General features: G+C 56.9%; 1 protein-coding gene across 2 annotated transcripts; it reads right to left on the reverse strand.

The window, feature by feature from the left end:
• Positions 1-979: 979 nt before the first annotated feature.
• Positions 980-26,403, reverse strand: PARVG (parvin gamma). 2 transcript variants are annotated; one of them, XM_027540554.1, is made up of 13 exons: positions 26,203-26,403; positions 24,361-24,455; positions 22,730-22,794; positions 21,853-21,955; positions 21,143-21,283; positions 18,747-18,862; positions 17,305-17,360; positions 14,607-14,629; positions 12,295-12,353; positions 11,978-12,046; positions 8,879-8,980; positions 1,758-1,830; positions 980-1,303 (listed from the first exon to the last, which is right to left on the reverse strand). In XM_027540554.1, exons 1-13 carry the CDS (start codon positions 26,217-26,219, stop codon positions 1,194-1,196), a joined length of 1,029 nt encoding a protein of 342 aa, XP_027396355.1. In that variant the 5' UTR covers positions 26,220-26,403; the 3' UTR covers positions 980-1,193. The 2 variants fall into 2 exon arrangements, with proteins under 2 accessions (XP_027396355.1, XP_027396354.1); XM_027540553.1 differs by lacking the exon at positions 26,203-26,403 and adding an exon at positions 25,173-25,239.
• Between the last annotated feature and the right edge of the window lie 668 nt (positions 26,404-27,071).

Raw genomic sequence — 27,071 nt, forward strand, 5'->3', positions numbered from 1 at the left:
ACTGTAGCCTACCAGGCTCCTCCATCATGGGATTTTCTAGGCAAAAGTACTGGAGTGGGGTGCCATTGCCTTCTCCAGGGGATCTTCCTGACCCAGGGATAGAACCCAGGTCTCCTGCATTGTAGGCACTTTACCGTCTGAGCCACCAGCCCCTCCCCAAATCCAAGGCTATCAAACAGTGACGACTTCAGACCTAGTGGGCTCTGTCCTTACAGAGACTCGGAGCTGGGAGGGCAGGGGAGGGGCCCAGGGCCAGCCGGATCCAGTCCCACTGACCTCGCCCACCGACCCTCACTCCCGCTCACAGAGCATCCTCTAGGTTTGTTCCCATCAGCTGTCAGCTCCAGGAACCCCTGTTCTATCCTGTTACAGGGACTTCTGCTTCGAGAAACATAGACAGCAAGTGCCAGTCTCCCTGGAGAGAGCGACGCGGCAGCTCCCTGGGGACAGACAGGGAGCTGGTTTGACCTGCAAACCAGCCACGAGGAAATCTCTGTGACTTCCGGGTGAAACTCACCACCGTGGCTGTGGGGTGCGCCTGGGCCTCTGCTCCTCTGGCAAGTAACTGAACGGATTTTCCCGAGGGGCACAGGGCTAGTTCTGCAGCCACGTGGGTCTCCTGCCTCTGGAGGGTGATCCTGGGCCCGTCACCCCCACGTGAGAGGCAGGTGGACAGCAGTAGCTGAGTGTGGCAGGCGGGTTTCTGCCGTCGGGTCAGCACTGACACCTGAGGGCCCTCCTACTCCAGGGTCAGCCCCTCAGCCCCCCTGAAGGTCAGCGATGCCGGGCCCCTCGCAGCTGCCTGGCGGTGGCCCTGGAGACAAGCTCCTGAACCCCTCGCCTGCCTGCCCCACGGGGAGGGATCCTGCACTGGAGCTCAGCTCATATCCGTGCATATTTAAGGGGGACCTTCCCAGGACATCGGCAGGCTCCCCACATCCCTCCCAGAGATCCATTTGTTAAAATAAACCAGGCAAGATCAGAGGTCGGCTCAGAACGAAACCACGCGTAATTGGGTTCAAAGATATTCAGACGGATGGAAACAGGAGATGGGGGAGGGCGGGCAGGCCACAGACACACGGGACAAGAGTGGGAGGCCCAGGGCTGCACCACGAGGAGGCCCTCCGTGGCCCGGGCCCTCCAGCGGTGCCCGGCAGCAGGCCGTGAGCAGCAGCTCTGGGGGGCTGTGAGGATTAATTTGGGGACCTCTGGGGCACCCCGTCCGTGCTTTCTTTCAGCTTGTGCTTGCGAAACAGGCTGTAGAGGACTCGCAGCGTGCTCTTGGCGTCCTTGTTCACGATGTCTGCGGGTCGGGAGAGAGCAGGGCAGTGGTCAGATCCAGGAGGGGTGACCAACTGTCCAGGTTTGCCCTGGACCAAGGGGTTTCCTGGGACACGAACTCTCAGGGCTAAACCTGGCAGAACTCCTAGCACACCAGGACAGCCGGTCAAGCGAGCCCTGAGTTCCAGGACCCGTCACAGGGCACAGCCACTGCCTCCTCCCAGGCACCCTCTCGGGGGGCCCCCAACACAGCACCTCCTCCAGACCTCGGCTCTCTGGACAGTCCATCCCCAGGGACCTTGGTCCCCCATCTCTTCCCCTTAGGACTGTCCTCCACTAAGGTGGGTGGGAGCCGTGGGCACGGGGCCCCCTCATAGGAAAACTCAGCAAACACCAGGCAAGAGGCTGCACCCACACCCCGCCCCACTCAGGGGCCCTGGCACGAGGCTGCCTGCCCACGAGAGTCCTGCACTCACCTTCAGGGTTGACGGGGTAGTTGAGGAGGCCTTCTTCCTTCAGCAGCTCCAGGGCCAGGGTGACATTGTGCAGCTACAATGACAAAACCCCGTCGGATGTTGGCAAGATGATTCATCATGCAGCCAGGGGGCCACTTCTATGGGAAAAGGCAGTCCCCAAGGAAGGTACCCGGCCCAGGCATCAGGGAAGGCTTCCTGGTGGAGGTGACACCTGGGAGTGAGTCTTGCCAGGTGAGGAGACTTTAGCCAGGGAAGGAAGCATCCTGCCTTTTCTGATGCAGCCCCGGAGCCTGTGCGCAATTGAGACTCCCTCATAAATAGCTGAGTTTCATGGGTAGAGCATAGATGAGGAGACTGAGGCTCAGAGTGGCCATGGGCCCATCTGAACTCACAAAACAGAAAGCGCTGGAGTCAGGTCTGTCTCCCTCTGACACCTGCAAAGCAGCTGGGGCTGGAGGAGCCCATCCCAGTCCCAAAGCCTGCTTCAACCAGGCCAGGCGGTTCCCGTGGCAACCTAGCCAGGGGCCCGGAGGCCCAGCTGGCAGAGCAGCAGGTAAGCAAAGCCCACCCGAGGGTGCCTAGCCTGCTCCCAGTCCCCTCCTAGTGGGTCTGGGCAGATCTGGGTTGGACATCTGTGCACCAGCCCCCAACAGGTCACAAGTCACAGGTCGGACAAGGCACGTGTCCTGCCCGGGCCTTGTCCCCTCCTCCGTACAAGGGGAATAGCGCATCTCCCAGCGGCCTCTCCGAGCTGACGTGTGGACCAGTGTGATGGTGGACCCAGAACTGGAATCCTGAGGCAAGACATGAAGGTGGAATAACGAAGGCAGAGCCGAGGCCTCCCTGCAAGTTTCCGCCACCCCAGCTCCTACGAGGGCTGGGAAGTGGGCTGTGTGGGAGGCCAGGAGCCCCTGAAAGACTCTCTCAGAGAGCGAGAGGGGCAGGCCACAGTCCTGGTCCCAGGACACGGGGCAGGGGCAGGGGGAGCATCTTCAGCCCACCCCAAGGACTCCTGCTGCCTCCCAGGCAAGGGGCGGAGTCCTCCGTGACAGCTGGCTCCCCGGAGGCTGTGTGGGGACCACAGGGATCCAGTGAGCAGGGTCCTTCTCCACAGAGGAGAGTTGAAGGAGCATCAGATGGACAGAGCAGGGACTTCCCTGGTGGCCCAGTGGCTGAGACTCCGTGCTCCCAATGCAGGGGCAGGGGTTCGATCCCTGATCAGGGAACTAGACCCCACGCACCACAACTAAGAGTTTGCTTGATGCAACTAAGGATTCTGCATGCCGCAGCTAAGCCTACACAGCCTACACAAATAAATTATTTTTTAAAAATGGACAGAGTAGCAGAGCTGGATCCAAAATGCCGGGGAGAGGCTGGTGGCAGCTGGGTCACCAGCCCAGCAGGGCTGCCCCTCTAGAGCCCATCAGGAAGACCAAGGCTGTCACGGGTGCCGATGTTCCCCAACAGGCAGGTCACACCTCTGGGGAGGTGCAGACCAGAGGAAGCGAACCTCGGAGTGAGTGAATCAGCCCTCCACTGCCGTCCTGTCCCCATGTCCCCAGGTCTTCCCCCAGACTGGAGAATTCTGGAAAATAAGGGTTGTTACTGTTGCTATTGTTTTCCTTCTCATCTCATCAGGAGCACCATTCACAAGATGCACAGAAGGTAAATACCAGAGTGAAGACAGGACACTGGGCTGGGCTCTCCCACCTCTCAGCCCAGCCTTTGTGCTCACTTCCAAGCCTGCATCCTCACAGGATGGTCCAGGGGACAGAAGGGAAAAGGGGTCTGGGACCAAATGGCTTTAGGAAACATTGGCTTCCATAAAGTCCTATGGAAACCCTCTGCTGCAGGACTTCTCAGTGCCTTGAATGTGTTACAATGTATCCTGACCTTTTGGGCTATGCAGGTTTCCCCAAGTGATTTCACCACGGGATCCATTTGTCACGGAGCAGCTCACGGGACCAGTTTCTCAGAAACACTTCATTCACTAACTTTAAATATTTATTGTTATTTGTTTATTTCTCTTAGTTGTGGCACGCAGAGTCTTAGATCTTCATTGCAGCACGTGGGTTCTTTCAGTTGCAGCCTGTATGACCTTTAGTTGCAGCAGGCAAAGTCTTAGTTGCGGCATGTGAGATCTTAGTTCCCTGACCAGGGATCAAACCCAGGACCTCTGCACTGGGAGCACAGAGTCTTAGCCACCAATCCACCAGGGAAGTCCCTAAAAAATATTTACTGATCATCTGCTATGCGCTGGCCACACAACTGGGGCAAAACCAGACCTGCTGCCTGCCCTCGTGGAATTTGTGCTGAGTATCACTGCTGTCGACCCTAGAACAACGGTCGCTCAAGCTTCTTCGGGTCACGCTCCTCCACGATGCTCAGTCTGACCAGGAGTAGCTGCCCCAGGCTCCAGCCCCACCCCACCAGGCCTACCCAAAGCATTAGTCTTCTTGCATGCACAGTTTGAGATGATGAAAGGACAATGACCATGTTCTGCGGAGCTGAGAGAAGCTCACAACCCAGGAGGGTGCATTCAAATCGTTCGAGAGAGCAGTCATTACACGTGGGAGGAAGCTGAAGGCTCCCAGCCCCGGAGTTTTCATTTCTGCAGAGCCAACGACGGCCTTGCTCCTCCAACCCTACTCCGCTTCCAGCACCGAACAGCAACCTCACATCGACACCACTGGCATCGACACCACTGGCAGAGAAGGTCTGATAACGAGAAATTCAATTTCCAGAAGCCACACGACTGAGATAACAATTCCTCGGGTGTCCCACCTCTGGAAAGGGCCGCCGTTCCGCCCTTTCCAGTTGATGACCTCGTCAGCATTTTTGTTACTCATTCCTGCAGCTGAGGTTTCTTACAATAGCCCATAAAAGTGCATTCTTGGGCCCTGAGCTGAGAGGCTGCTTCTTTTCCCTCCGAAGAATGTGGCTCATCTTCAAAACGTGGTTCTGAAATCAGTGGAGTCAGCAGGCTGGCTGCACGCTGGGGCCTTGGAAGGTGGGACATTTGTCCCCAGCTTGTAACTGGGGATTAGGAGGTGAGCGAGATACTGGGCTCCAGCCTTGCCATCTGCTGAAGCTCCGACCTCCGAGTGACAAACAGGGGACCCCTGTGCTCCTTTGGGTCCCAGTTCTGAGCCCCTGGTTCCATGGGGGTCTGCATGAGACCCACCCCACTGGCTCCATCCTCTTAACCTTCCCTCACTGATCACACATGGGCATCCTGACTTCTGGATAAAAGTCAGCACCACGGTCTCAGCCTCACTCTGACTCACCTAAGCCCTTGCTCTGACCCTGCAACTCTGGGTGAACCTCGTTCTTGGTCTCACCCTGACTCCGTGTCCCACGGGGCTCACCCTGGCTCCCCAGGAAGGACATGAGGCTGTAGTTCCCACTTTGTAGACGGATGAGCCTGGTCGTCATTCTAACCTCAACGCTAACTGGCTTACTTGCCTTGTCTGAAGTCAGTTTCCCTGGAGAGAAACAGGAACGGGAATAGTTCCTATTCAGAGGCCCGATGCAGGAAGGAATTGGTAAGTTCATCCACGCTGCCCGTGGGCAAGCACCTCCCTGGCTGCAGTCTCGTGTCCTCTCGGCCCCGCACACGGCAGGGGCCTCTGCACGGAGGCCACAGGGCCTTCTCTGGCAAGAGGGTGAGGAGGAAGTGACAGCACCGCGGGTCTGAGCCTGCACCTCGTGTGTCCTGCTTCCTCTCTGGGTCCCCTGCCACTGCCATGAGAAAGCCATGCCACGCTCACTGCTGGTCCCAGGAGGAGGCGCAGAGCTGAACCGCCCCAGTGACCCCCGCCCAGACGGCCTGGCACCCAGCCCATCCCAGGTGAGCGATGGAGCCTGGCCACACCTAGAGCAGCCAAACCCAGACAACCTGCAGATCCACAAGAAGGAAGGTTTGCAGGTTTCAGCCCCTGGGTATTGGGTTGTTTGTTACACAGCGTTTCCACAGCAATAGGTGACTCACACAGTGGCCAGTGCAGGGGGAGAGTCCAGTAAGCGCTGACTGCTGTTTCTACCGCAGCGTCAAATACTGCACTGCTCCAGCCTGTTTGCTCTTCAGCCAATATCCCAGCTCTGGGGACTCTGAGCCCCAAATCACTCTTCCAGTCAAGAGCACCCCTGCCTCCTGAGAGGATGGAGATGAGACCCACAAAGATGGCCAAAAGAAGAACATGGGCTGAGGGTCAAGAGGTCAGCCCCAGTTCCAGCTGGGCAGCCCCGGGCATGTCCCACAGCCTCTGGGGCCTCAGTTTTCCCTTCTGTAAAATGGAAATACAACCCTGCCCTGCACTCCACCCCCCAGGAACGTGGAGTGAGAGAGAAACGGGGATAAGGGGTCTGGTGAGGCCAGACTCAGGTAAGAACTCTCTGCCAACATGAGAAAAGCTGTGGTTCAGGGGCCTAGCAGGTGCCCAGGAGCTCAGAGGGGATGAGGAGGTGGTCGAAGCCAACACCCAGCTAAAGGAGCCAGAGCAAAGCAGGAGGAAGGCGCAGCTGGGGGCACCCTGGCAAAGACCTGGAGATGGCAGAGGCCCAGGTGGCATGCGGACCACAGGCGGGCAGTGAGGCTGTGGCTGGGAGGCAGGCCTGGAACATTCGACAGGGACCCTGGTAGGGGAAGGGGGTCAGGCTTGCAGCCAGAAGCAGGGTCAGATGGGGTTGCTGATATGTGGGAGCCAGGCAGAAACCAAGCTTGGAACTAGGTCAGGGCAACTGGGTCAGGGCCCAGGGCCCCCTCCCACCCCCCACCCCACCAGGGAAGGCCTTGAGATCTGAACCATCCTCAGGGCCACAGGTACATCAAAGGGATGGAAATCATTCCTTTTCCCAGAAATGCCCCAAGGCTGGCACTGGGAACTGGCACCCAGCCCTGCCTGGTGTCCCCTCTCTACAGAGGGAGAATGGAGTGCCCTCCTGCCCTGGGCTGCCTGCTGCTGAACCAGCCAGACAGACCCTGGTGTGGACAGAGTCCAGAGAGGGCCACCTGGGGTCCTGGGTGGGCTGAGGGGACAAGGGACCACATGCCCTGGGTGCTTCCACCTTCATGATGCTCCAAACCCTTTTCTGTTATTTGTGTGGTCTGAGGGGCAGCAACCCACCCCAGTGTTCCTGCCTGGAGAATCCCATGGACAGAGGAGCCTGGCAGGCTGTTGTAGTCCATGGGGTCGCAAAGAGTCAGACACTTTGAGCGACTGAGCACAAAGGCCAGCAGGGCAGGGACTGTGAGCCCATTTTAGCCAAGAGGCCTGAGATACCAGCAGTGAGCTGGTGGTGGATTGAGGGCCAGAGCAGAGGCTTTGTTTCTCTGCCAAGTCTGCCGGGACACACAGCTCAGGACTGGAGTGAACCCTGCCCCCAGGGGCCTCGGTTTCCTCCTGTGGAGACTCGTGAGCATCCCTTCCCTTCACCGGCAGGTGTCCCACATGGAGAGGACATTCCCAGCAGGGGAACAGACTGTGCAAAAGCGCAGAGGTGGGAGAGCTTGAGGAGCTCAAGGAATTGCAGAGACTCCACATGACAGGCCTGGGGGAGGGGGAGGGAGGAGCCCCATGCGGGCCCAGAAGCTGGGAGCAGTCAGGCTGATGCCCTGTCCCTTCCACCAGCATCAATCTCACCATTGTCCTTCCCCAGCTCGGGCATAGACACCCCATCCCACCCCCACCTGGGCTAATGCAGCCATCTCCCAACCAGCCCCCCAGACTCCAGGGTCTACGTGGGAACTCCTGACTGCCACGAGGCCAGAACCCCTGCCACCTCTGATCCTTTGATGATGCTATTCCCTCCCCTGGGGTTCCCCAAGCCCTTCAGTCAACTTCAGGGGCCACCTCTCATGCAAGGCCTCTCCTGATTCCTGCAGATCGTACTAACCACATTTTCTTGCTTTCAGGTTCCCCACCAGACCACCCACCATGAGCCAACACATTTCACTGCAGCCTGGAAGACCAGATATCACTGAGAGCACAGTGTTTATAGACTGAGGAGTCCTTGAAAGCAGGATCTGTGTTGGATCGTCTTTATGGCCATAGGGCCTGACACCAAGCAGGACCTCAGAAAATGAGGGATCAGGTGCATGGGTGCATGGGTGGGTGGACAGGTAGACGGATGGATGCTGGATGGATGGATGAGCAGATGGGTGGATGGATGATGTGTGGATGGATGGATGACTGACGAATGAATGAATAGATGGATGGATGGATTACGTGTAGATGGGTGATAAATGGATGGGTGGATGGATGATGGTAGATGGATGGATGAGTGGATGGATGATAGATGGGTGGATGATGGATGGATGGAAGGATGGATAGATCAATGGGTAGGTGGATGGATGGGTCAGTGGGTGGGTGGATGGTGGATGGATGGATGAGTGGGTGGGTGGATGGATGATGGATGGATGGAAAGATGGATAGATGAATGGGTAGGTGGATGGATGCATGGTGGATGGATGGATGGATGGATGATAGATGAATGGATAGGTGGATGGATGAGTGGCTGGCTGGATGGATGGGTGGATGGATGTATGGATGGTGGATGGATGGATGAGTGGCTGGCTGGCTGGATGGGTGGATGGATGATGTGTGGATATGGATGATGGATGGATGGAAGGATGGATAGATGAATGGGTAGGTGGATGGATGGGTGGGTGGGTGGGTGGATGGTGGATGGATGGATGAGTGGGTGGGTGGATGGATGATGTGTGGATGGATGATAGATGGATGGGTGGATGGATGAATGGATGGTAGATGGATAAGTGGATGGATGGATGGGTGGATGGATGATGGATGGATGGATGATAGATAAATGAATGGGTAGGTGGATGGATGAGTGGGTGGCTGGATGGATGGATAGGTAGATGAATGTATGGATGGATAAATGGGTAGATGAACTGGGTGGATGAGTGAATCAGCAAGTCAATGGATAGGTGTAAGAGTCTGCAGGTGAGATTGGTGGGTGGATGGGCAGACATATGGACAACCAAAGTTTCCTTCACCGTTTACTTTACCTGTAAGTGAATGAATGAAGACTGATCATGCCAGTTTCCTAGATCTGAGCACTCAGAGGAAGAGGTGGAAAGGAAAATCTTTGCAAAAACTTACCATTTCTGCAGGAGAGCTGGGAGTGAGATAGAATTCCTTCAAGTGCAGGAAGAAGCCTTCTAGCTGTCCAATCAGCAAGAGTAAGATGACGCCATCTGCAAACTACAAAGGAGGGGACTGAAGACAGGTCACCTGGAGGATCCCGCTCTGCCTGTTACAGGCTGTGTGACGATAGAGGTCACACAGCCTCTCTGGGCCTCGGGTTCCTTTTTGAGAAATAGGGATGACATCCTGGACCTTGCGGTGTTGTTGTAAACAGCAGCAGGTATAAAGCAGTTATTGGCTGCCTAGCACACAGCACATGCTTGATAAGATGAGCCATTTTTACATTTTCTGTGAAATAGCCTCAAATCATTTTTTAAACCACATACTGTTCCATGAGCTACAGAGGCTCAGGAGAAAACAGAGTTAAGTGTAAAACTATTCCATCAGGGAAAGGCAGAGAACATCACACCGGGCTCATTTTGCTGGCTGCTACATTCGTATTTGTCTGTTCTGTCTGTACGTTCAGAGATAAATCCATCACCCCGGCATCAGCGCATCATATGCTAATATAATCCTATTCAATCTCTTCAAAGACACAAAACACAAGATTGAATATTGGAAGTAAGTCACCGCTAGAAGTCCTTAATGGAATTGCCTCGTAATAGGTCTGTTTCCATGCTGTTATTTTGGCCCCAAATCTTGCCTGCTAATGTGCCACTGAAACACCGGGGACTTTAATATCCCCCTTTATGCAACAGTCTCTAAATACCACTCTCACATGTGCCATTTATCCCGCAAACACCTTTATTTTACCAAGTGAGACATAAAGATGAAACAGGCAGAATGTAAACCCAAGACATCATCTGTTCATACCCACATAAAACACAATAAAACCACAACTTTCCATTGTGCGTCCACGGTATGTCAGTGAAGTGAAAGTCGCTCAGCCGTGTCCAGCTCTTTGCGACCCCATGTACGGCACAGTCCATGGAATTCTCCAGGCCAGAATACTGGAGTGGAGAGCCTTTCCCTTCTCCAGGGGATCTTCCCAACCCAGGGATCGAACCCAGGTCTCCCACATTGCAGGCAGATTCTTTACCAGCTGAGCTACCAGGGAAGCCCAAGAATCCTGGAGTGGGTAGCCTATCCCTTCTCCAGTGGATCTTCCTGACCCAGGGGTGGAACCCAGGTCTCCCGCATTGCAGGCGGATTCTTTACCAAATGCCAGGTAATCCACAAAACGCCCGATGGTCTCCATCTCACTTGTTACTCACAGTTCTATGACAGTGGGATCCTGCATGAGGTTCAGAGAAGTCCAGGTCCAAGGTCACACAGCTAAGGTGAAGGAGGTGTGCTCAAGCCCAGGGGCAACGTGGGCCCCCCTGGCTTCAGAGTCTGCCACCTCTACCCTGCTGTGTCACCAGACCACGTCACACACGGGCTTCTCATGTGGCCACCGTGCAAGGTGCTGATGGCGCACAAACTGGCCTCAGCAGCCTGGTTCAAGTCCCAGGTCTACCACTTGGGCTTACCAGGTGGCACTAGTGGTAAAGAACTCGCCTGCCACTGCAGGAGACATGAGACGGGTTCGATCCCTGGTCGGGAAGATCCCTTGGAGAAGGGAATGGCAACCCATTCCAGTATTCTTTGCCTGTAGAATCCCATGGACCAAGGAGCCTAGCGAGCTACAGTCCATGGGGTTACATAGTCAGACACGACTGAGTGACAAGCACCACTTAGTCACTGTGTGACCTTGGATAAGTTCATTAACCTCTCCATGGTTAATGTGCTTATATGTAAAATGGGATAGTAGCAGTTCCCACCTAAGGAGGCTGTTGGGAGGAGTCAGCGAGCTGACACATGCAAAGGGCTTTGCTCACAGCCGGGCACAGGGCAGGGCTTCATCGGATTTGGCTCCAGGCACAGGGCTATATAAACCCTGTTCCCCACTGGCTAATGACAGGCTGTGTCTGAGACATCAGCAGCTCCAGCTAAGCTCACCATTAGCCATTTGATGACCTCGCCACTGGTCCCCCCAGACCATGTTGTGTAAACAGAAGCCAGGTGGCCCGAATCCTGCACCACCATGTCCAGTTAATGCCCCCGGGGTCCAGCAGGCTCCACTGCTGCGCTGAGGGGCCTGGGCTGGCCATGGGCTTCCCTGCCCCCAACTGTGTTAAGGGAAATCAGAGGCATAAAGTTCTGGTGGGAGGCCACGGTCCACCACAGGAGGCTGGCAGCTCAAGATTCTACTCCTGCCCGGGACTGTTCAGCGTCATCAGCACTGTGGGCCAGGAGACTCGGGAGCCCTCGGACGCGGGGCTGTGCTGACACCCACGACCCCACCAGGCATACGTGTGTGCATGCTAAGTCTCTTCAGTCATGTCTGACTCTGCGATTCCAGGCTCCTCTGTCCATGGAATTCTCCAGGCAAGAATACTGGAGTGGGTGACCATGCTCTCCTGCAGGGGATCTTCCCGACCCAGGGATCGAACCCAGATCTCTTACATCTCCCGCACTTGCAGGCAGGTTCTTAAGCACTAGCACCACCAGGGAAGACGATGCAATTGGACAGGGGACCCTCGTGTGTTTTGAGTCATCGTATCGGATAGTCCAAGATTAGTTTGGGGGAAAACGAGCTGCAAGGCAGTTGTTTCACAATGCAAGTGATTAACAGCACACACAAACCCTGAGGTCCTCACTTCACAGGACCATTGTCCTGCCCCTGATTGGCTGAAGTCCTCACTTCACGGGACCATTGTCCTGCCCCTGATTGGCTGAAGTCCTCACTTCACGGGACCATTGTCCTGCCCCTGATTGGCTGAAGTCCTCACTTCACGGGACCATTGTCCTGCCCCTGATTGGCTGAAGTCCTCACTTCACGGGACCATTGTCCTGCCCCTGATTGGCTGAAGTCCTCACTTCACGGGACCATTGTCCTGCCCCTGACTGGCGATGCTGCCTCCATGCAACACCCCCATTGGAGAGGAGGACCCCAGGTTTCTGAGAGGTGACACCCTGGGTCGCACAGGGTGGGCCAGGCTCCCGGTGGGCCCTGCCGAACCCTCTCCCTGTGGCCCTTCCCGACCCCGGACCCCGCAGCCGCATCCCTACCTGAGTGTCTAGATTCTGCACGGACAGGCCCAGGCGGTCCAGCTCCTGGTTGACGAACTTCACGATGGCCTGTCCAGGGAAGAACCGAGGCCCCAGGCCCCCAGCTCAGGTTCGCGACCGTCCCACTCAGGGTCACAGAAAGCTTCTCCCCGCCCCGCCCCCCCACCCCCTCCCCGCCGCGTGGCACCCGGCACAGCAGCTGCAGAGTGAGGGCCAGATTCCTCCCCCTTTGCCCTACCCTCTCCCCCAGACCCAGGTCAGGTGGGCGGCGGGGGAGCGGGCGGCAGGAGGCGCTCTTGGAACTTTGATCTCTCTACCTCTTTGACAGCGTTCACCTTCTCTGGAGCCAGCTTAAATAATTCATCAAAGACGTCCTCTGCAGACAGATCCAATAAACACCTCATTACGATGCTGTTATCTTTGTGCCAAACAGGGACTTCTTTTCCACCAAAGTTTCTCAGAAGAATCAGTCCAGAGAGAGATGTAGTTTTATCCCAAGTAAATTAGTAAGTAAGTGTTAGTTGCTCAGTCGTGTCTGACTCTATGACCCCATGGACTGTAGCCCACCAGGCTCCTCTGTCCATGGGGATTTTCCAGGCAAGAATACTGGAGTGAGTTGCCATGCCCTCCTCCAGGGAATCTTCCAATCCAGGGATCAAGCCCATGTCTCTTATGTCTCCTGCATTAGCAGGCAGGTTCTTTACCACTAGCGCCACTCAGAAAGCCCAGCTAGGCACACAATAGGTCTTAAATAAACAGTCATCGTTTCTAGCGTGGACACCACCCCATCCCCTGGGAACTCGCCCTGCCTCCCCGCAGTTCCCTGCTCCACCCAGCAGTCCACAGGAGCTGCCATGGGTGGCTGAAAAGGGGCCAGCCCCAGACTGACTCCTGGCCCAGAGGTCTCCTCCCCAGCATCTGTGGAGTGGCAGAATAAGGGCATTCAGCCCTTGCAGAGAGGCTGAAATCCCCGCAGTGCACAGAAGGCCAGCGCCCTCCGCAGCTGAGTCAGGCCCACGGGAGCATCTTAGCAGCTCAGGCCCCTGGTCCAGACTCAGAGGCGCCAAGTCCTCAGGCTCAGGCCCTTTCCCACCAACTGCATTTGTGCCATGAGCAGCTGACATGCCTCCCTGGGGAGGCTGGTCCTCAAGGCACTGAACACCCAAACTGGGTAGAATTTACCTCTTGATTCTGCAGCCAGCCACTGTGTGACTCTGAACAAATCATTTCACCTCTCCATACCTCGGTTCCCTCATTAGTGAAGGGGGGCATAAACAGCACCAGACCGCACTACGCAGGTTAAAATGCCCCATAAATGGACAAACACGGCAGAAATGCCACTGAGCCCCCCAGACCTCTCGGCCTATGGTCAGTGAGACTGTGCCCCTGAAGGAGCCACTCCGATGACCCAGGCCAGAACACGATGGACACTCTAGACACGGTGTTAGGAAGCCTTGTTCCATGTCCCTGCCCCTGGTCACTGTGTGACCCAGCCTCATGCAGCCCCCTAACAAACACTGCTCCCTGGGAAACCCCAGGTCCTCGGGCTGCCCATCCACCTGCCCACACACAGACATCTCACCAGACCAGCCTTCCTGGTACCTCCCTTCTCCCACTCAACCTTTCTCAGTCCTTGCTTTCAGAAGCCCCTCACAGGCCATATTGCCTCCTCTGCAGGTGAGTACCCGCTGTCTACACAGCTCTGTTCCAGCCAGGGAAGGTTCAGGGAGGCAAAATCATATTAAGATGGATGGATGGATGATGAATGGATGGGCTGGTGGATAGATGGATGGATGGGTGAATAGATGGATGGATGGATGGTTGGATGAGTGGATGGACAGATGAGTGGATGGATGCATAGATGGATGACCAACCGCCAGCTGGCCAGGTGGACTGACTAAGGAATAAATGAATGAAAGAAGGAATGGCTGAGTCAATCAGTCAATTGGTGAAGAACTCTGTCTCAAAAACAGCAGCCAAAGTAGTGAACAATCACTATTAAGCACTTTCTCTGTGCTAAGCACGCTCACAAAGTACCTTTTAACCCCTGCCACCAGCCTAAGAGATGGGTACCACTATTAACCCCATTTTATAGACGAGGAAACTGAGGCACAGACAAGTTCAGTCACTCGCCCAAGTTCACGTGGCTAATAAACGGGGGAATTGGCATTTGAACCCAGGTTTCCTGGCCCCAGAGCCCACACGCTGAACAACTCCACAGCTGTCACCACCGATGGGAATTAAAAATCTCTCTACCCATATAAGCAGCATCACAAGAAGGAACAGCCAAATCCACGGGCAGACAGACAGAAGGGAGGACAGAAAGACAAGAGGGCTGGAGACACACATGCTTGCATGCTAAGTCGCTTCAGTCGTGTCTCTTTGCGACTGATGGACTGTGGCCCGCCAGGCTCCTCTGTCCCTGGGATTCTTCAGGCTGAATACTGGAGTCGGTTGCCTCGCCCTCCTCCAGGGGATCTTCCCGACCCAGAGATCGAACCTGCATCTCTTACGTCGCGGACCACAGAGGAACTGTGAGCGCACCCAATCATCAACCAGTCATAATGCCATGCCTGTCTCAGCACATACCCAGCAGAAAAAGATTTCCCTAAATTAGGAAGGTACTCACTTGATGGCTGGTCCTTGTCTGCACTAAAGAGAAAAATGTAGGGGGTGGGGGTGGGGAGAAAGCAAACACACGGTTAAAAAAAAAAACAACAACTTCAGAGACATAGTGTCTTCGTGTGACAAGACCTGGCAGAGGCGAGGCTGACAGAGAAACTTGCGAGCTCCCTTTTCCCGGCAGCTCCGTAAGCAGGCAGGGCCCTCGTGGGAAGTAAATGGCAGAGGTCCAAACCCCCCGCTGAGGCTCCCACACCTAGAAATGCCTGAATCGTGTCGTTTTTGTTGCACTGTTTTTGTGTTGCTGTTTTAGCTGTGCTATGCTTGCTAAGTCGCTTCAGTCGTGTCTGACTCTTTGCGACCCCATGGACTGTAGCCCGCCAGGCTCCTCTGTCCACGGGATTCTCCAGGCAAGAACACTGGAGTGGGTTGCCACGCCCTCCTCCAGGGGATCTTCCCCACCCAGGGATCGAACCTGTGTCTCCTGTGTTGGCCGGCAGGTTCTTTACCACCAGCACCGCCTGGGGGGCTGTTTTAGCTGTGGTGGGCATGTTACACGACGTGGTAAAAACGCCCAAGTCCTCACCTGAGAGCCAGCGCGTGTTTACCAATGAACACCCTTGGGTGTCACCACCCCCAACACGGCGCAGAACCTTCTAGCACCCCCAGCTGGTCCCCACCCCCTCCCACCCCACATAGGTCACTGCCGCTCAGAGGTGCCTGGCTGTGTTTTCATCTGGTCTGTTGTGTTTGCAATGAAACCGTGTGCACACCCTCGTGTCTGGTTTCTTTCACCGCCTTTTTATTGTCACTAAGTGGTGGTTTTGCCTGGACTTTGCTGTTAAATGTTCCGCGCCGTCCCCCCCCACACACACCCTGAAAGCTCAGTTCTGCCTGTCTCGCCCCCCCACCACCACCCCCTATGCCCGGGGAAGGTTGGGCTCTCCCAGGAGAGCCAGGTGGTCCCTCCGACTGCCCGTGACCCTGGCAGGAAGCTGGGCCGAGAGGGTTGGGGGAAGCAGCCTGAGACGAAGGCCCAGGGCTCTGCACGGAGGCTGCTGCCAGGTGGGGCACACGGCCCTGTGCCGCCTGGGACACAAGCCCAGGGCCAGGGGTGGGCCCTCACGGAAGCGTCCGAGCTCAGCAGAGGCTGAGAAGCGTGGCTTTAGGGCTGCAAAGGGAGGAGGGGTGTGGCCACCATGACCACTGCTAACTGCACCCTCTCTTAAGTTCCCCAAACTCGTTCTCAGAGCCTAAAGCTTTGGCATAGACGGGTCAAGACGGATGATGTGGAAGGCATCTAGCCTCATCGAGTGGGAGGGGAACAGGCCTTCTTCCTGGGGTGTCACTGGGAAGGCAGATGCGCCAGGCCTCACTGGCAGGACGGGCCAACAGACGTCTGCTCCCTCCACCCTGGCCATGCCCGGCCCACACACCTCCGCCACAGACATTACCTGCCATTAGCTTGCAGGGGTTCAAGCCCGTCCCCCTAGCCTGGCCCCCGTGGACACCCAGGAGCTGTAGACCCGGAAGGACCTCAGGGCTGGGGGCACAAAAGAGGGGAAGGTCCCTTTACGTGCATCATCTATAACCCTCACGACAGCCCCAACAAGTAGGAAAGGGGGGTCCTGCTTTATCAAAGGCATGAAGAAGCTCGGAGAAGGGGAGTGACTTGCACAAGGATGCAGAGCTCACACCAGGCTGAGCTGCGACCTCAGCCCAGGCAGGGCTGGCTGCCCAGTCTGCGAGCAGGAGAGAACTGAACTCGCGCAGCTGGGCCTCTGAGAGTCAAATGGGCGAAGGGAGCTGAAACAGCCCAGTGCCCTGCACACAGCAGGCCTTCGGGAAGAGTTAGACAAGAAAGGAGAACCCACAGCTTTCCTGGAAGAAACCCACTCTCAGGCCAACCCAGAAAGACCTTTGGACCAGATGGGGTGGGCGGTGAAAAGGGGAAGCCAGGCAGCGGCCTGTGGCAGGGTCTGGGGAAATGTGGGCCTGCGGGCAGAGCGGGGCCCCTCTGCAGCTCTGGCGGCTTTGCAAGGATGAGAGACATTCTACCCGGACCAGGCGGAGATTCTACAATTCACAGAGCGGAACCTGCGGCCCAAACCCAGGGGCCTGCTGCAGGGCCAGCCCCCCACCCTTCCCACCCCTGGAACCTGGACAGGTGTCCCAAAGTGTGAGCCCACGGGTGGCAGGGGGACCCTTGGCTGAGGTCAGTTACAATCTCCACCACAGGGGAGTCCAGGAATGCAAAATGGCCAGGTCTCCCTGGAGAGAGATGCAGCTGGGGGGTGTTGGAAGGCTCGAGGGGAGAGACACAGGGCACACGCACGGCTTCCTTTACCACCCAGGCTGTTGGGAGTTTTGGCCACAGGCCAGCTGGCCCCACGCCACTGAGACCCTTCTAAAGGCTCACCCAGCCTGCAGTTCAGAGGCGCCTAACAGCAGCCCCCCTTCTCCCTGGACCCCAGGACCCTGTGGTTGCCTTGTTGCAGAGCCCACATGCACAGCCCTGACCCTGATGTGTTTCCAACCCTGCCATGAAGCGCGTGCAGTGAAGGTGGGTATAGGCGGCTCTGCCGGCCAGGACTCCGCGGGCCGGCAGAGTGAGGGCCCTGCCCAAGAAGGTCAGGCAGGTCTGCCCCTGCCCTGGGGCCCACTGCCCACTCCAGAGAAAGCCCAGCGCCCCCGCCCTGCCTCACCCGCACTCAGTGAGCTGCTCCACCGATTTCTCCGACTTTAGGCCACTCTTGGTGCGCTGGGAGAGAGAACGGGGGACAGAATGGAATAGCCACAGAAAATTCTAGGGCCCATGACTGCCGCCAGAGGAGACTGGAGGGCCCAAAGCTGCCCAGAGGGACTTAGTTCACCCTGCCGCATCTGCTCCTCAAGGCGGCCTCCCTCCTGGGCAGCCCTTGTGGGACCAGCTTAACTGTCTTTCTTCCCATGGGCCCTGAGCCCCACAAAGAGGGGGGACTGTGTCTGCCTCGGTGCCCAGGTATCCCCAAAGTCCACTCAGTGTCTGGCTCACAGGGCGTCAATGGACATGTGTTTACCTGATAACATATAAGTGACTGGCTGGGTGAAAAAATGAGTGGGTGGATGAATGAATGGGTGAATGGGAAGGTTAATGAATGAGTGGGTGGGTGAGTGGATGACTGAATGGATGAGTAGGTGGGTGAATGAATGGATGAGTGGGTGGTTCAATGAATGGGTGGGTGAGTGGATAAATGAATGGATGAGTGGCTGGGTGAATGAATGGTTGAGTGGGTAGATAAATGAACGGATGAGTGGGTGGGTGGATCAGTGGGTGGGTGAGTGGATAAATGAATGGATGAGTGGGTGGGTGAATGAATGGATGAATGAGTGGGTGGGTGAATGGGTGGGTGAATGAATGAATAGGTGAATGCATGAAGGAATGAAGTCACCTCTGATTTACATATAGCCATAGAATTCATTAGTGGTTTTGAAAAAGTCAGGATGCATTCTCATGAGTTTGGCTGGACTTGGCATATTCTGCCTTCTGGGATGAGGGAAGCTGGCTGCTCCCCAGGCGCCCAGGAGGTGGGGGTGGGGAGAGCGGGGAGCAGGCATGGGGGGCCCTGTTGGTGGTACTCAGGGTCTGTCTGAGAGAGAAGGCACAGACTCCTGGGCCGTCAGCTACAGCACAAGTCCATGTGCTGGAGAGGGAGTGCTCGGTAGATGCTGGAACCAAAAAGGTCCCTGGGGCCCCTCTCACAACCATGCATTGGGAGATGAGGCCATCACAGCGGGAGGGCAGCGGCGGTGGCCCAGGGTGTGAAGGCTCCAGAGGGCCGTGAACAGATGGTCACTTACGGCCCACGTGGTAGCCATCAGTCAGGACCTTCAGGACACCCCAGGCAGGTGTCATCTGCTGAGTAAGTGGGGCTGACCAGTCCACAGACCTCGTTGTGGCCCGGCTTGGACTCTGCATCTCCTGCCCACAGCTTCGGCCCAGCTCCCCCCACCATCCTGGTGGGACCTGGTGTTTCTCCCGGCTCCCTGGAACTCACCCTGGTTCAGCCCCTGCCCTGTGCGGTACCCACCCCCTGGTCCAGAGTGTGGTGACGCAGCCCCGAGATGCCCGACCTGCAGGCAGGCATCCTCCGGGGCCTGCCCTTACCTCCATGGTGATCACCTCCACCTGCACGTTGGTCGGGAGGGACAGGTCGGGCTGGAAGCGCTTGGCCAGGGCCACGAGGAGATGCAGGGTGGCCAGCAGGTCCTTGTTGAAGATACCTGGGAGGAGACGGGGGCATGAAGTCAGAGCTCCCGGGATACCCAAACCTGGGGCCACGCGGTAGGCTCCTTATTGTCACAACCACCCTCTGCAGCCCGAGGAGCTCGGTGTCCAGTCATCAGGGGAGCAGAGGTCTGGAAATCTACATTCAGAACCTAAAAATAATCTCACTTTGCTCCAGTCATCCTTTCTGCAAATACAGCCTAAGGGCACGAGCCACGTGTGGAGGGAACTTTCACACACAGATGTTCACGGCAGCGCTGTTTAAACAACTGAATGTCCTACGGCAAGGCCCTGGCTGAACAAATTGTTAGATCTGAGCTGAACGTGACCTGATTTAGGGGCTTTCCTGGTGACTCAGACAGTAAAGAATCCACCTGCCATGCAGGAGACCTGGCTTCGATCCCTGAGTCAGGAAGATCCCCTGGAGAAGGGAAGAACAACTCAGTTCAGTATTCTTGCTGGAGAAGTCCATGAACAGAGGGGCCTGGTGGGCCTGACAACCTGACTTGGGGCCAACATTACAAGCATCAGTTATTGAATGTGAGACTTGAAACGCAGTGGCGAGAATACCGACGGGGGCCTAACACAAACTGACATGGACTATACTGAACGTCCTGCGATAAAGCATGATGGGAAAGAACACTTAAAGAGGATGCACACACGTGTAACTGAGTCACTTTCCGGTACAGCAGAGATTAACAGTGTCATAACCAACCATACTTTAAAAAAGGAAAAAAAGGGGGTTGAAAACTGTTACCACCTCACCTTTCATACTGTTTCCTACACCTACTTCTGCTTTACTGACCACGCCACAGCCTCTGACTGCGTGGATCACAACCAACTGTGGGAAATTCTGAAAGAGATGGGAATACCAGACCACCTGACCTGCCTCCTGAGAAACCTGTATGCAGGTCAGGAAGCAGCAGTTAGAACTGGACATGGAACAACAGACTGGTTCCAAATAGGAAAAGGAGTACGTCAAGGCCATATATTGTCACCCTGCTTATTTAACTTCCATGCAGAGTATATCATGCAAAATGCTGGGCTGGAAGAAGCACAAGCTGGAATCAAGATTGCCGGGAGAAATATCAATAACCTCAGATATGCAGACGACACCACCCTTATGGCAGAAAGTGAAGAGGAACTAAAAAGCCTCTTGATGAAAGTGAAAGAGGAGAGTGAAAAAGTTGGCTTAAAACTCAACATTCAGAAAATGAAGATCATGGCATCTGGTCCCATCACTTCATGGGAAATAGATGGGGAAACAGTGGAAACAGTGTCAGACTTTATTTCTGGGGGCTCCAAAATCACTGCAGATGGTGACTTAAGTCATGAAATTAAAAGATGCTTGCTCCTTGGAAGAAAAGTTATGACCAACCTAGACAGCATATTAAAAAGCAGAGACATTACTTTGCCAACAAAGGGCCGTCTAGTCAAGGCTATGGTTTTTCCAGTGGTCATGTACGGATGTGAGAGTTGGACCATAAGGAAAGCTGAGCACCGAGGAATTGATGCTTTTGAACTGTGGTGTCGGAGAAGACTCTTGAGAGTCCCTTGGACAGCAAGGAGATCCAACCAGTCCATCATAAAGGAAATCAGTCCTGAAGATTCATTGGAAGGACTGATGCTGAAGCTGAACTTCAATACTTTGACCACCTAATGCAAAGAACTGACTCATTGGAAAAGACCCTGATGCTGGGAAAGATTGAAGGCAGGAGGACAAGGGGATGACAGAGGATGAGAAGGTTGGATGGCATCACCAACTTAATGGACATGAGTTTGAATAAACTCTGGGAGTTGGTGATGGACAGGGAGGCCTGGCGTGCTGCAGTCCATGGGGTCACAAAGAGTCGGACACAACTGAGTGACTGAACTGAACTGACCACCTCACCACCCAACCTTGGTCAGGCTATTTCAACTCCTTCCAGTCTCAGTTTTCTCATCTGGAAAATGGGCAGGATGCAGAGGTTGGAATGGCAGGAAATCCTACCAAGTGGCTAACTGGGTGGGACCTTGCACAGTCGTTTCTTACAAGCAGGCACTGCAGATGCAACTTAGATAAGTTAATGAAGCAGGTGGGCAGCACCCATCCAACAAGGCAGCTCAGCTCATGTGCAGTGCTTGGGAGTCAGGGAGCCACGGCAGCCTTATGGAGAAGGCTGCCTCTATCATCCTCGTGTGGGACTTCGAGGCAACCCCACCCCCCGGGGAAGGGCGCTGTAATTCTGCCTCCTTGCCTGCCCGCTCCCAGCCCTTTCCACACCAGCCCCACGCACTCTCCATGCTCCACTTGGCCTGTGGCTCCTCCAGCTGCAGGCTCTGGTCCACAGACTCCAGGACCGCTGCGAGCTTGCGCCTCTGGCTGGCCGCGGTTAAGGCAATCTCCTCCACGTCCAGCTTGAGTCCGCTCAGCTTCTCTGAGGACCAGAGAAAGAGGGGTGGGACGGAGGGAAAAGGTGGGAAAGGCTGGGGGAGGGCAGGCAGATGGGGCTCCTGCCAGGGGATCCACAGCCAGTCCGCTTCCTCTAGGCAGTCACGGCACATGCTGGTTGCGGGGCTAGGCAAGCCCTGCTCTCTGGAGACACCACCGGCCCACTCCACCTTGTCCAAGACCCTGTGCCCCACCCCCTTAGCCTCCCACACAGTGACCCCCGGTCCTCATCCCTGCGGGGCAGTGTGGTCTAGTGGTTAAAGCCAAGACCCCTGGCTCCTTCCCACCCCCCACACCGCTCTCTTCATGGTGAGACCTTGGACAAGCTACCAGGCCTTTCGGAGCTCAGTTTCCTCATCTGTAAAGTGGGGATGATCACAGAACAGCTGTGCTGAGGGTTAACAGCACCTGCTCCCTGGAGAGAGCTCAGGAAGCCGTGGCCAGCAGGCCTGTCCTGCAGCCGTCTGCCAAGGGCTCTGCAGAGGGCGACAAGTGAGCCCCAGGCTGGCCCACTCTGCCCCCCAGGACTTTCCGGGGTTGAAAGCAGAAACTTACGGAAAAGGTGGTGCAGGATGAGCCCGTCGAAAATGTCCTCCTCCAGGCTGCGGACCACAATGTGCTCTGGGAGGAGCTCGGCGTTGATCCAGTCCATCAGCACCTGCGGCCCCGAGGGACAGCTGACGGGGGGCCACTCCCCACCCGGCCTCTCGCCGGGCTCAGCTCTGCCCTCCTCCCGCCAGTCAACTCCTCCTCGTCCTTCAAGGCCAGGTCAAACATCGCCTCCTCTGGGAAGCCTGCTCTCACCTCCCAGGCTGTTAGGGGTCTGCTCTGGGCTCCAGCAGACCTGAGCACTTCGGGTTTTTTTTTTGTCCTGCGTAAGGTTTTGATAATACAGGGGTTTTAAAATCCTCTGAGGGGCGGTCAGAGGTGGTGCAGGTCAGGAGGTCTCCCTGGAGGAGGTAACAGAAACACCCCGTGGAGACTAGAGAAATACTGCAAGGAAACTGGAAGCCCCCAGCCTGTGCGCAGCTCACAGCTGAGAACTGGGCGGTGGCTGTGTGTTCCCGCCCCGGCAGCTGAGCCAGAGACGGAGCGCGAGAGCTGGGGTCTATGACCTGGGTCCAAGCCCGGCTCCGTCGCTGGCCACCGTGTGTCCCCCATGGGTCAGGCCACTCCTGAGGCTCTGCTCCCTGGGACGCAGGTGACAGCTCACCTCTCTCAACCACCAGGAGCCTTGCTGGGATCACGCACAGAAAGGCACACCGTTGGTGCTCAAGCAAGATCCCTTCTGCAGCCACTCAACAGGCCTCCCGGGAGCCTGTGGGGTTGCCACCCACCAGCTTGAGGTTGGGGAGGGGGTGGCCCACGGTCCCCACCCCAAGAAGGTAGGAAGACTCCTCCAGAGAAAGATGGTCAGAGAAGGTTGCCGCACCTTTTGCAATTCTTCAAATTTGGGGTTATTCCGGGAAGTGGGGGGAAGGAACTTCCTCTTCTCTCCTGGAAACAGAGTGGGGCATGACACATGGATGCGGGCCTGAAGGTCAGCCCTGGAGCCAGCGTCTCGACCAAGAGGGGAGACTGGTCCTACAACTTCACACGCACACACACACACACACACAAAGGCACACACATGTGCAGAAGGGCACTCAGACACACAGGCACACAAGTGCATTCACACACACACGTAGATACACAGTCACACATATGTACACATGCCATCACACACACACACGCCCTGACCACCAAACATCCCCAGAGACCTGGGCTTCCCAGACACGCCTCGTCCTCTGCACCCACTTCCTTAATCCAAGCGGTTCCTGCCTCCCCCAGGACACTCTTCCCCCTCACTTCTCTCATGAACACCAGCCCATCTTCAGACACCACAATATTCAAATTTGGGGAACATACGTAAACTCGAAAACTATTTCTTGTCTATCTGAAATTCACATTTAACTGGATATCCTGCATTTTATCTGACCCTCTTTCCACATACATAAGAAGGGGTCACAGACCAGTTAAGCCCAGATCCCTGGGCTCCAAGGGGCCGAGGCAGCGTTCAACCACGACTGCCAGGCTCCCCGGTGTGGGCAGGGCATTGAGGGCACCTGCTTCTCCACTGAGCCCCAAGACCTGGGTCAGCATCTCCTCTACGTTGAAGAACCATGGAACCCACAAATGGCAGGGCCCAGGCGGACCACTGAGGTCATCCAGTCTCAGTGGATGTGGGAGACACTGAGTCACCCCGGGGCTGGCTTTGCGAGCATCCACAGGACAGGACGCATCGCCTCTGTGTTCACCCAGCTGTGTCGCCCAGCTGGAGTCTTGCAGACATGCTGAAGACCTCTGAGTCCCACCCGGCCCGTGTATTCCTCACAGGAGGACAGGCTCCGGCAAAGGCCTGGTGGCAGGGGTGGGGCGGGGGTGGCGGTGCCTGAATGGCCGCGGCCCCTTCCTGGAGCATCCTTCCTGCCACTCTGAATCCCGCCATGTTCCAGCTCTGCCTGCCAGAATTGTATTTCCAGACCGACTATAAAACCAAAAATAAACACTTTTCCAAATCACGAAGCCCTGCCACCCTAACAGCAATTTTCCTCCTGATGCTTTCCAACCTGAAACCACTTATAAACCGAGAATGCCAGACAGTTAATGAAGTCAGCCCTGCGGCGCCGGGCTTGCGGCTCTGCAATGTCACCCTCTGTGCCTGCTTCCTCGTCTGTAAAAAGGAGGTGAGCGCGCCCACGATTACCACTCTTCAGAGTAACAGGTGAGATGCTGCGTTTAAGACGAGCTCAGCTCAGCCCCCGCACAGAGGGGACCACATAGCAGTCAGCATCCTCAACACTGTCCCTGTTAACCTGGAGAAGCGGGGTTATGCGGGATCTGGGGATAACTCAGTGGAAGGTTCCAGAAGCAGGGGAGTCAAGTATAAAGCAGAAGGTAGAAGCAGGGGCTGGACAGAACTGGGTGTTCAGCGGACCACCTGGCAGCCAAGGCAGGGCCTGATACGGCCCGGGGGGCGTCTCAGGATGCCGGCCCTGCCGCTCTGCCCCACCTGGCCCGCACCTTGTGAGAGCTCTTCCTCGGCCGGTGGGTCCTCCTTCCCAGGGAGATGCAGCAGGTTGTAGAGGGACTCTGGCTCCATCGCTGCCTTGCCGGCCCTGGGGAGGCAGGGAACCAAGGACGTCACCCCCGAGTCACCCTAAACTCGAGGTCTGCTGTTTCCTCTAGACACCAGGAGGTGCGGGGAGAGGCCGGGAGCTGGATGTGGGTGGACAAGTCACCGCACTTCCCGGGCAAGGGGCCAGGGTGCCTGCTGAGAGGGTCGCTGGGAGCCAGTGCTTGCGGGACGGCCCACAGAAACAGGCGGCGGCCGAGGTCAGAGCCTGTGTAGAGGCTTGGCGGGGAGAAGGGGTCCTCCTCGGTCGGGTGCGGAGCCGCCAGCCCACAGCCCCTCCTGCAGCACACAGGAACCTCCACCCACCCACCCTTACCCAGGCAGTAGGACCAAGGGGGCAACCCCCTGCTCAGAGCTTCTTGGATCCAGAAAACCCTCTGGCTGACCTCAGGGGGCAAATCTCCTGGAGGGGCAGGGGCAGCAGTGTGGCGGTGATCATGTGACAGGTGATGTCTGCAGACCAGGAGTTCCTACCGGGGCCGCGGTGGGGGACAGGCCTGTCCTCTCTGGGCCCTGAGCCTGAGTCAGGGAGCACAGAGCAGCCCCCCAGCCTCTGGGTGAGTGGACATGGGACTGGGGTGCAGGATGGGCTCTCGGGGGTGTGGGCTGGTCCTGCCTGGCTCAAGTTCTGAGCGAGCGTCTCCACAGTGGGGCTTATCATCCTGGCCTGTCAAGGGAGCTCAGGGGTCTCTCCGCTCACCGGGAAGGGCCAGAGTTTTCAGAGCCGGCCCTCCTCATCCTCGCTGCGGGGAGGGTGCCCGGCAGAGTCAGAGCCTCCTTCCTGCTCCCCTGGACTCACTTCCTCTCCTGCCGGGTGCGGCCCCGCCCACCACTTCCGCTCTGGCCCCTGGGCCTCCCATAGCGCTTTCAGCCCCAAACAAGACATTTGGGGCCGGGGGCCTCCTGCAACAGAAGCTGGTGGTCAGCTCCAGCCCCCGGGGAGGCCTGGCTGGAGTAGCAGGGCCCAGAGCTGCCGTAAGATGGAGGCACTCACAAGATGCTGTGACACGGGCAGCCAGCCTGGGGACTCCAGGGCACTGTCTGCGGCTCCGTCCTGCCCTAAATCGTGGGGGTGTGGAGAGCACAGCCACTGGGCCGACTCCATCCCCCCAAATTCCCAAGCCTCCTTTTGGACGGGGTTCTGTTCAAAGGACGGGGCCAGAGGAGAGGCGGGAACTAGGCCTGGGGGAGGGGGAGAGGTCAGGAGATTGGGTTCCAGGTGGGCTCCTCCTCCTGTGTGACTTTGGGCAAACAACCCAAACAAGAGGGCAAACAACCCAAACAGAGGGCAAACAAGCTCTCTGTTCCTGATGCTCCTTTACCAGGAGGGGCTGAACCTGATGGGCGCCAAAGGCAGCAAGTGTCCACAGAGCTGGGAGCTCCCTCCAGCCCTCAGCAGCCCTAGGGGCTGTCCCTTGTCAGACCTGGGCCTCCCTTTCTTCATTGGAAGACTTGGGGTGGCTGGTCTCCTTGGCTGAAGGTTAGGGGAGATGACAGGCTGGAAAGGGAAACTTTCCCTGGCTACACGAGAGCTGGGAGGGTGCCCTTCTGTCTGCCCGGGACTCTGGGCTGGGGGAGTGGCCGCCTCCAAGCCTAAGAGGCAGGGGGACCAGCTGGGCGCAGGGAGTGCTCCGCCCCGCATCGTCCCTGTGGGACCTCGGCTATCCACGAGGCCTCCCAGAGCCTCCCTCTCTGTGTGCTTGAGCTCAGGCTCAGAACCGAGGACTCACCTGGCTGCTTCCTCCATGCAGGGAAATGCAGGCCACGGAGCTCAAGCGCTGGTGGTCCCTGGGTTCCAAAGCAAAGCCAGTTCCGGTGCCCTAGGTCGGCAGGGGCCGCCCGGGAGGCAGGGGCAAGCGGCTCACTTCCTCCGGGGCCTGTGGCTTCTGCAAAGCCATCCAGGCTGCGTCTGCAGGGCGCTTCCTCCTGGCGGGGCTGTAGAACCTGGTGCTCTGAAAGCCACCGCAAGCTCCTCCGGAAGGCTCTGCCCCTGGGCGTATGGGCCCACTCACACCTCCACGCTCCCCAGACGCCTCGCCGGCAGCTCAGAGCTTCCATTTCTTCTTTCTGTCCCTCTCCCCTCCCGGATATGCAAACCAAGCCAGTTTCTGAGGTCCCACGAGGCCCCAGCCCCTCCATCAGCAAGCTGTCAGAGCTGCCTCCAGGCTGTCCCTCCAGCTTCTTGTCCCCGCCTGGCCAGGGCCCACCTTGTCCTCTCGCCTGGACCACACAGGAGCCTCCTAGCTGGGAACATACTGCTCGCTCAAACCCCACCTCCTACCCCTGAGTTGTTCTCCACAAGCAACCAGAGGATCCCCTTCACATCTCAACTCACTTAAAACCCGCCAGCAGATCCAGTAACCCTTAAAATGAAATCCAGTCTTCCCAGCCCAGCCCAAGGTCCTCATGGGACCTGCCGGCTTCCTCTCCATTCTCATCTCCTGACCTCTCCCATCCTCACGCCCTCCCAGCCTCGACAACCCTTCTGTTGCCTGAAAGAGCCACCTACCTTCCTGCATTGGGGTGGTCACACTTACTGTGCCCTCTACCTAGCTTTTAAAATGGCTGAGTCTGCATCGTTTTCATCAGCTTAAGTGCC

The sequence above is a fragment of the Bos indicus x Bos taurus genome, chromosome 5, assembly GCF_003369695.1.
Source record: "Bos indicus x Bos taurus breed Angus x Brahman F1 hybrid chromosome 5, Bos_hybrid_MaternalHap_v2.0, whole genome shotgun sequence".
Lineage (NCBI taxonomy): Eukaryota > Metazoa > Chordata > Mammalia > Artiodactyla > Bovidae > Bos > Bos indicus x Bos taurus.

What these genes read in the sequence shown, in the direction of transcription:
- PARVG (XM_027540553.1), bottom strand. Translation starts at nt 25,210, where the DNA reads ATGAGGAGGGCCGGCTCTGAAAACTCTGGCCCTTCCCG. An exon ending in CATCCTGCACCACCTTTTCC is followed by an intron (nt 21,284 to 21,852) that starts GTAAGTTTCTGC and finishes TCTGGTCCTCAG; the next exon opens with AGAAGCTGAGCGGACTCAAG. An exon ending in AGACAAGGACCAGCCATCAA is followed by an intron (nt 12,354 to 14,606) that starts GTGAGTACCTTC and finishes ATCTGTCTGCAG; the next exon opens with AGGACGTCTTTGATGAATTA.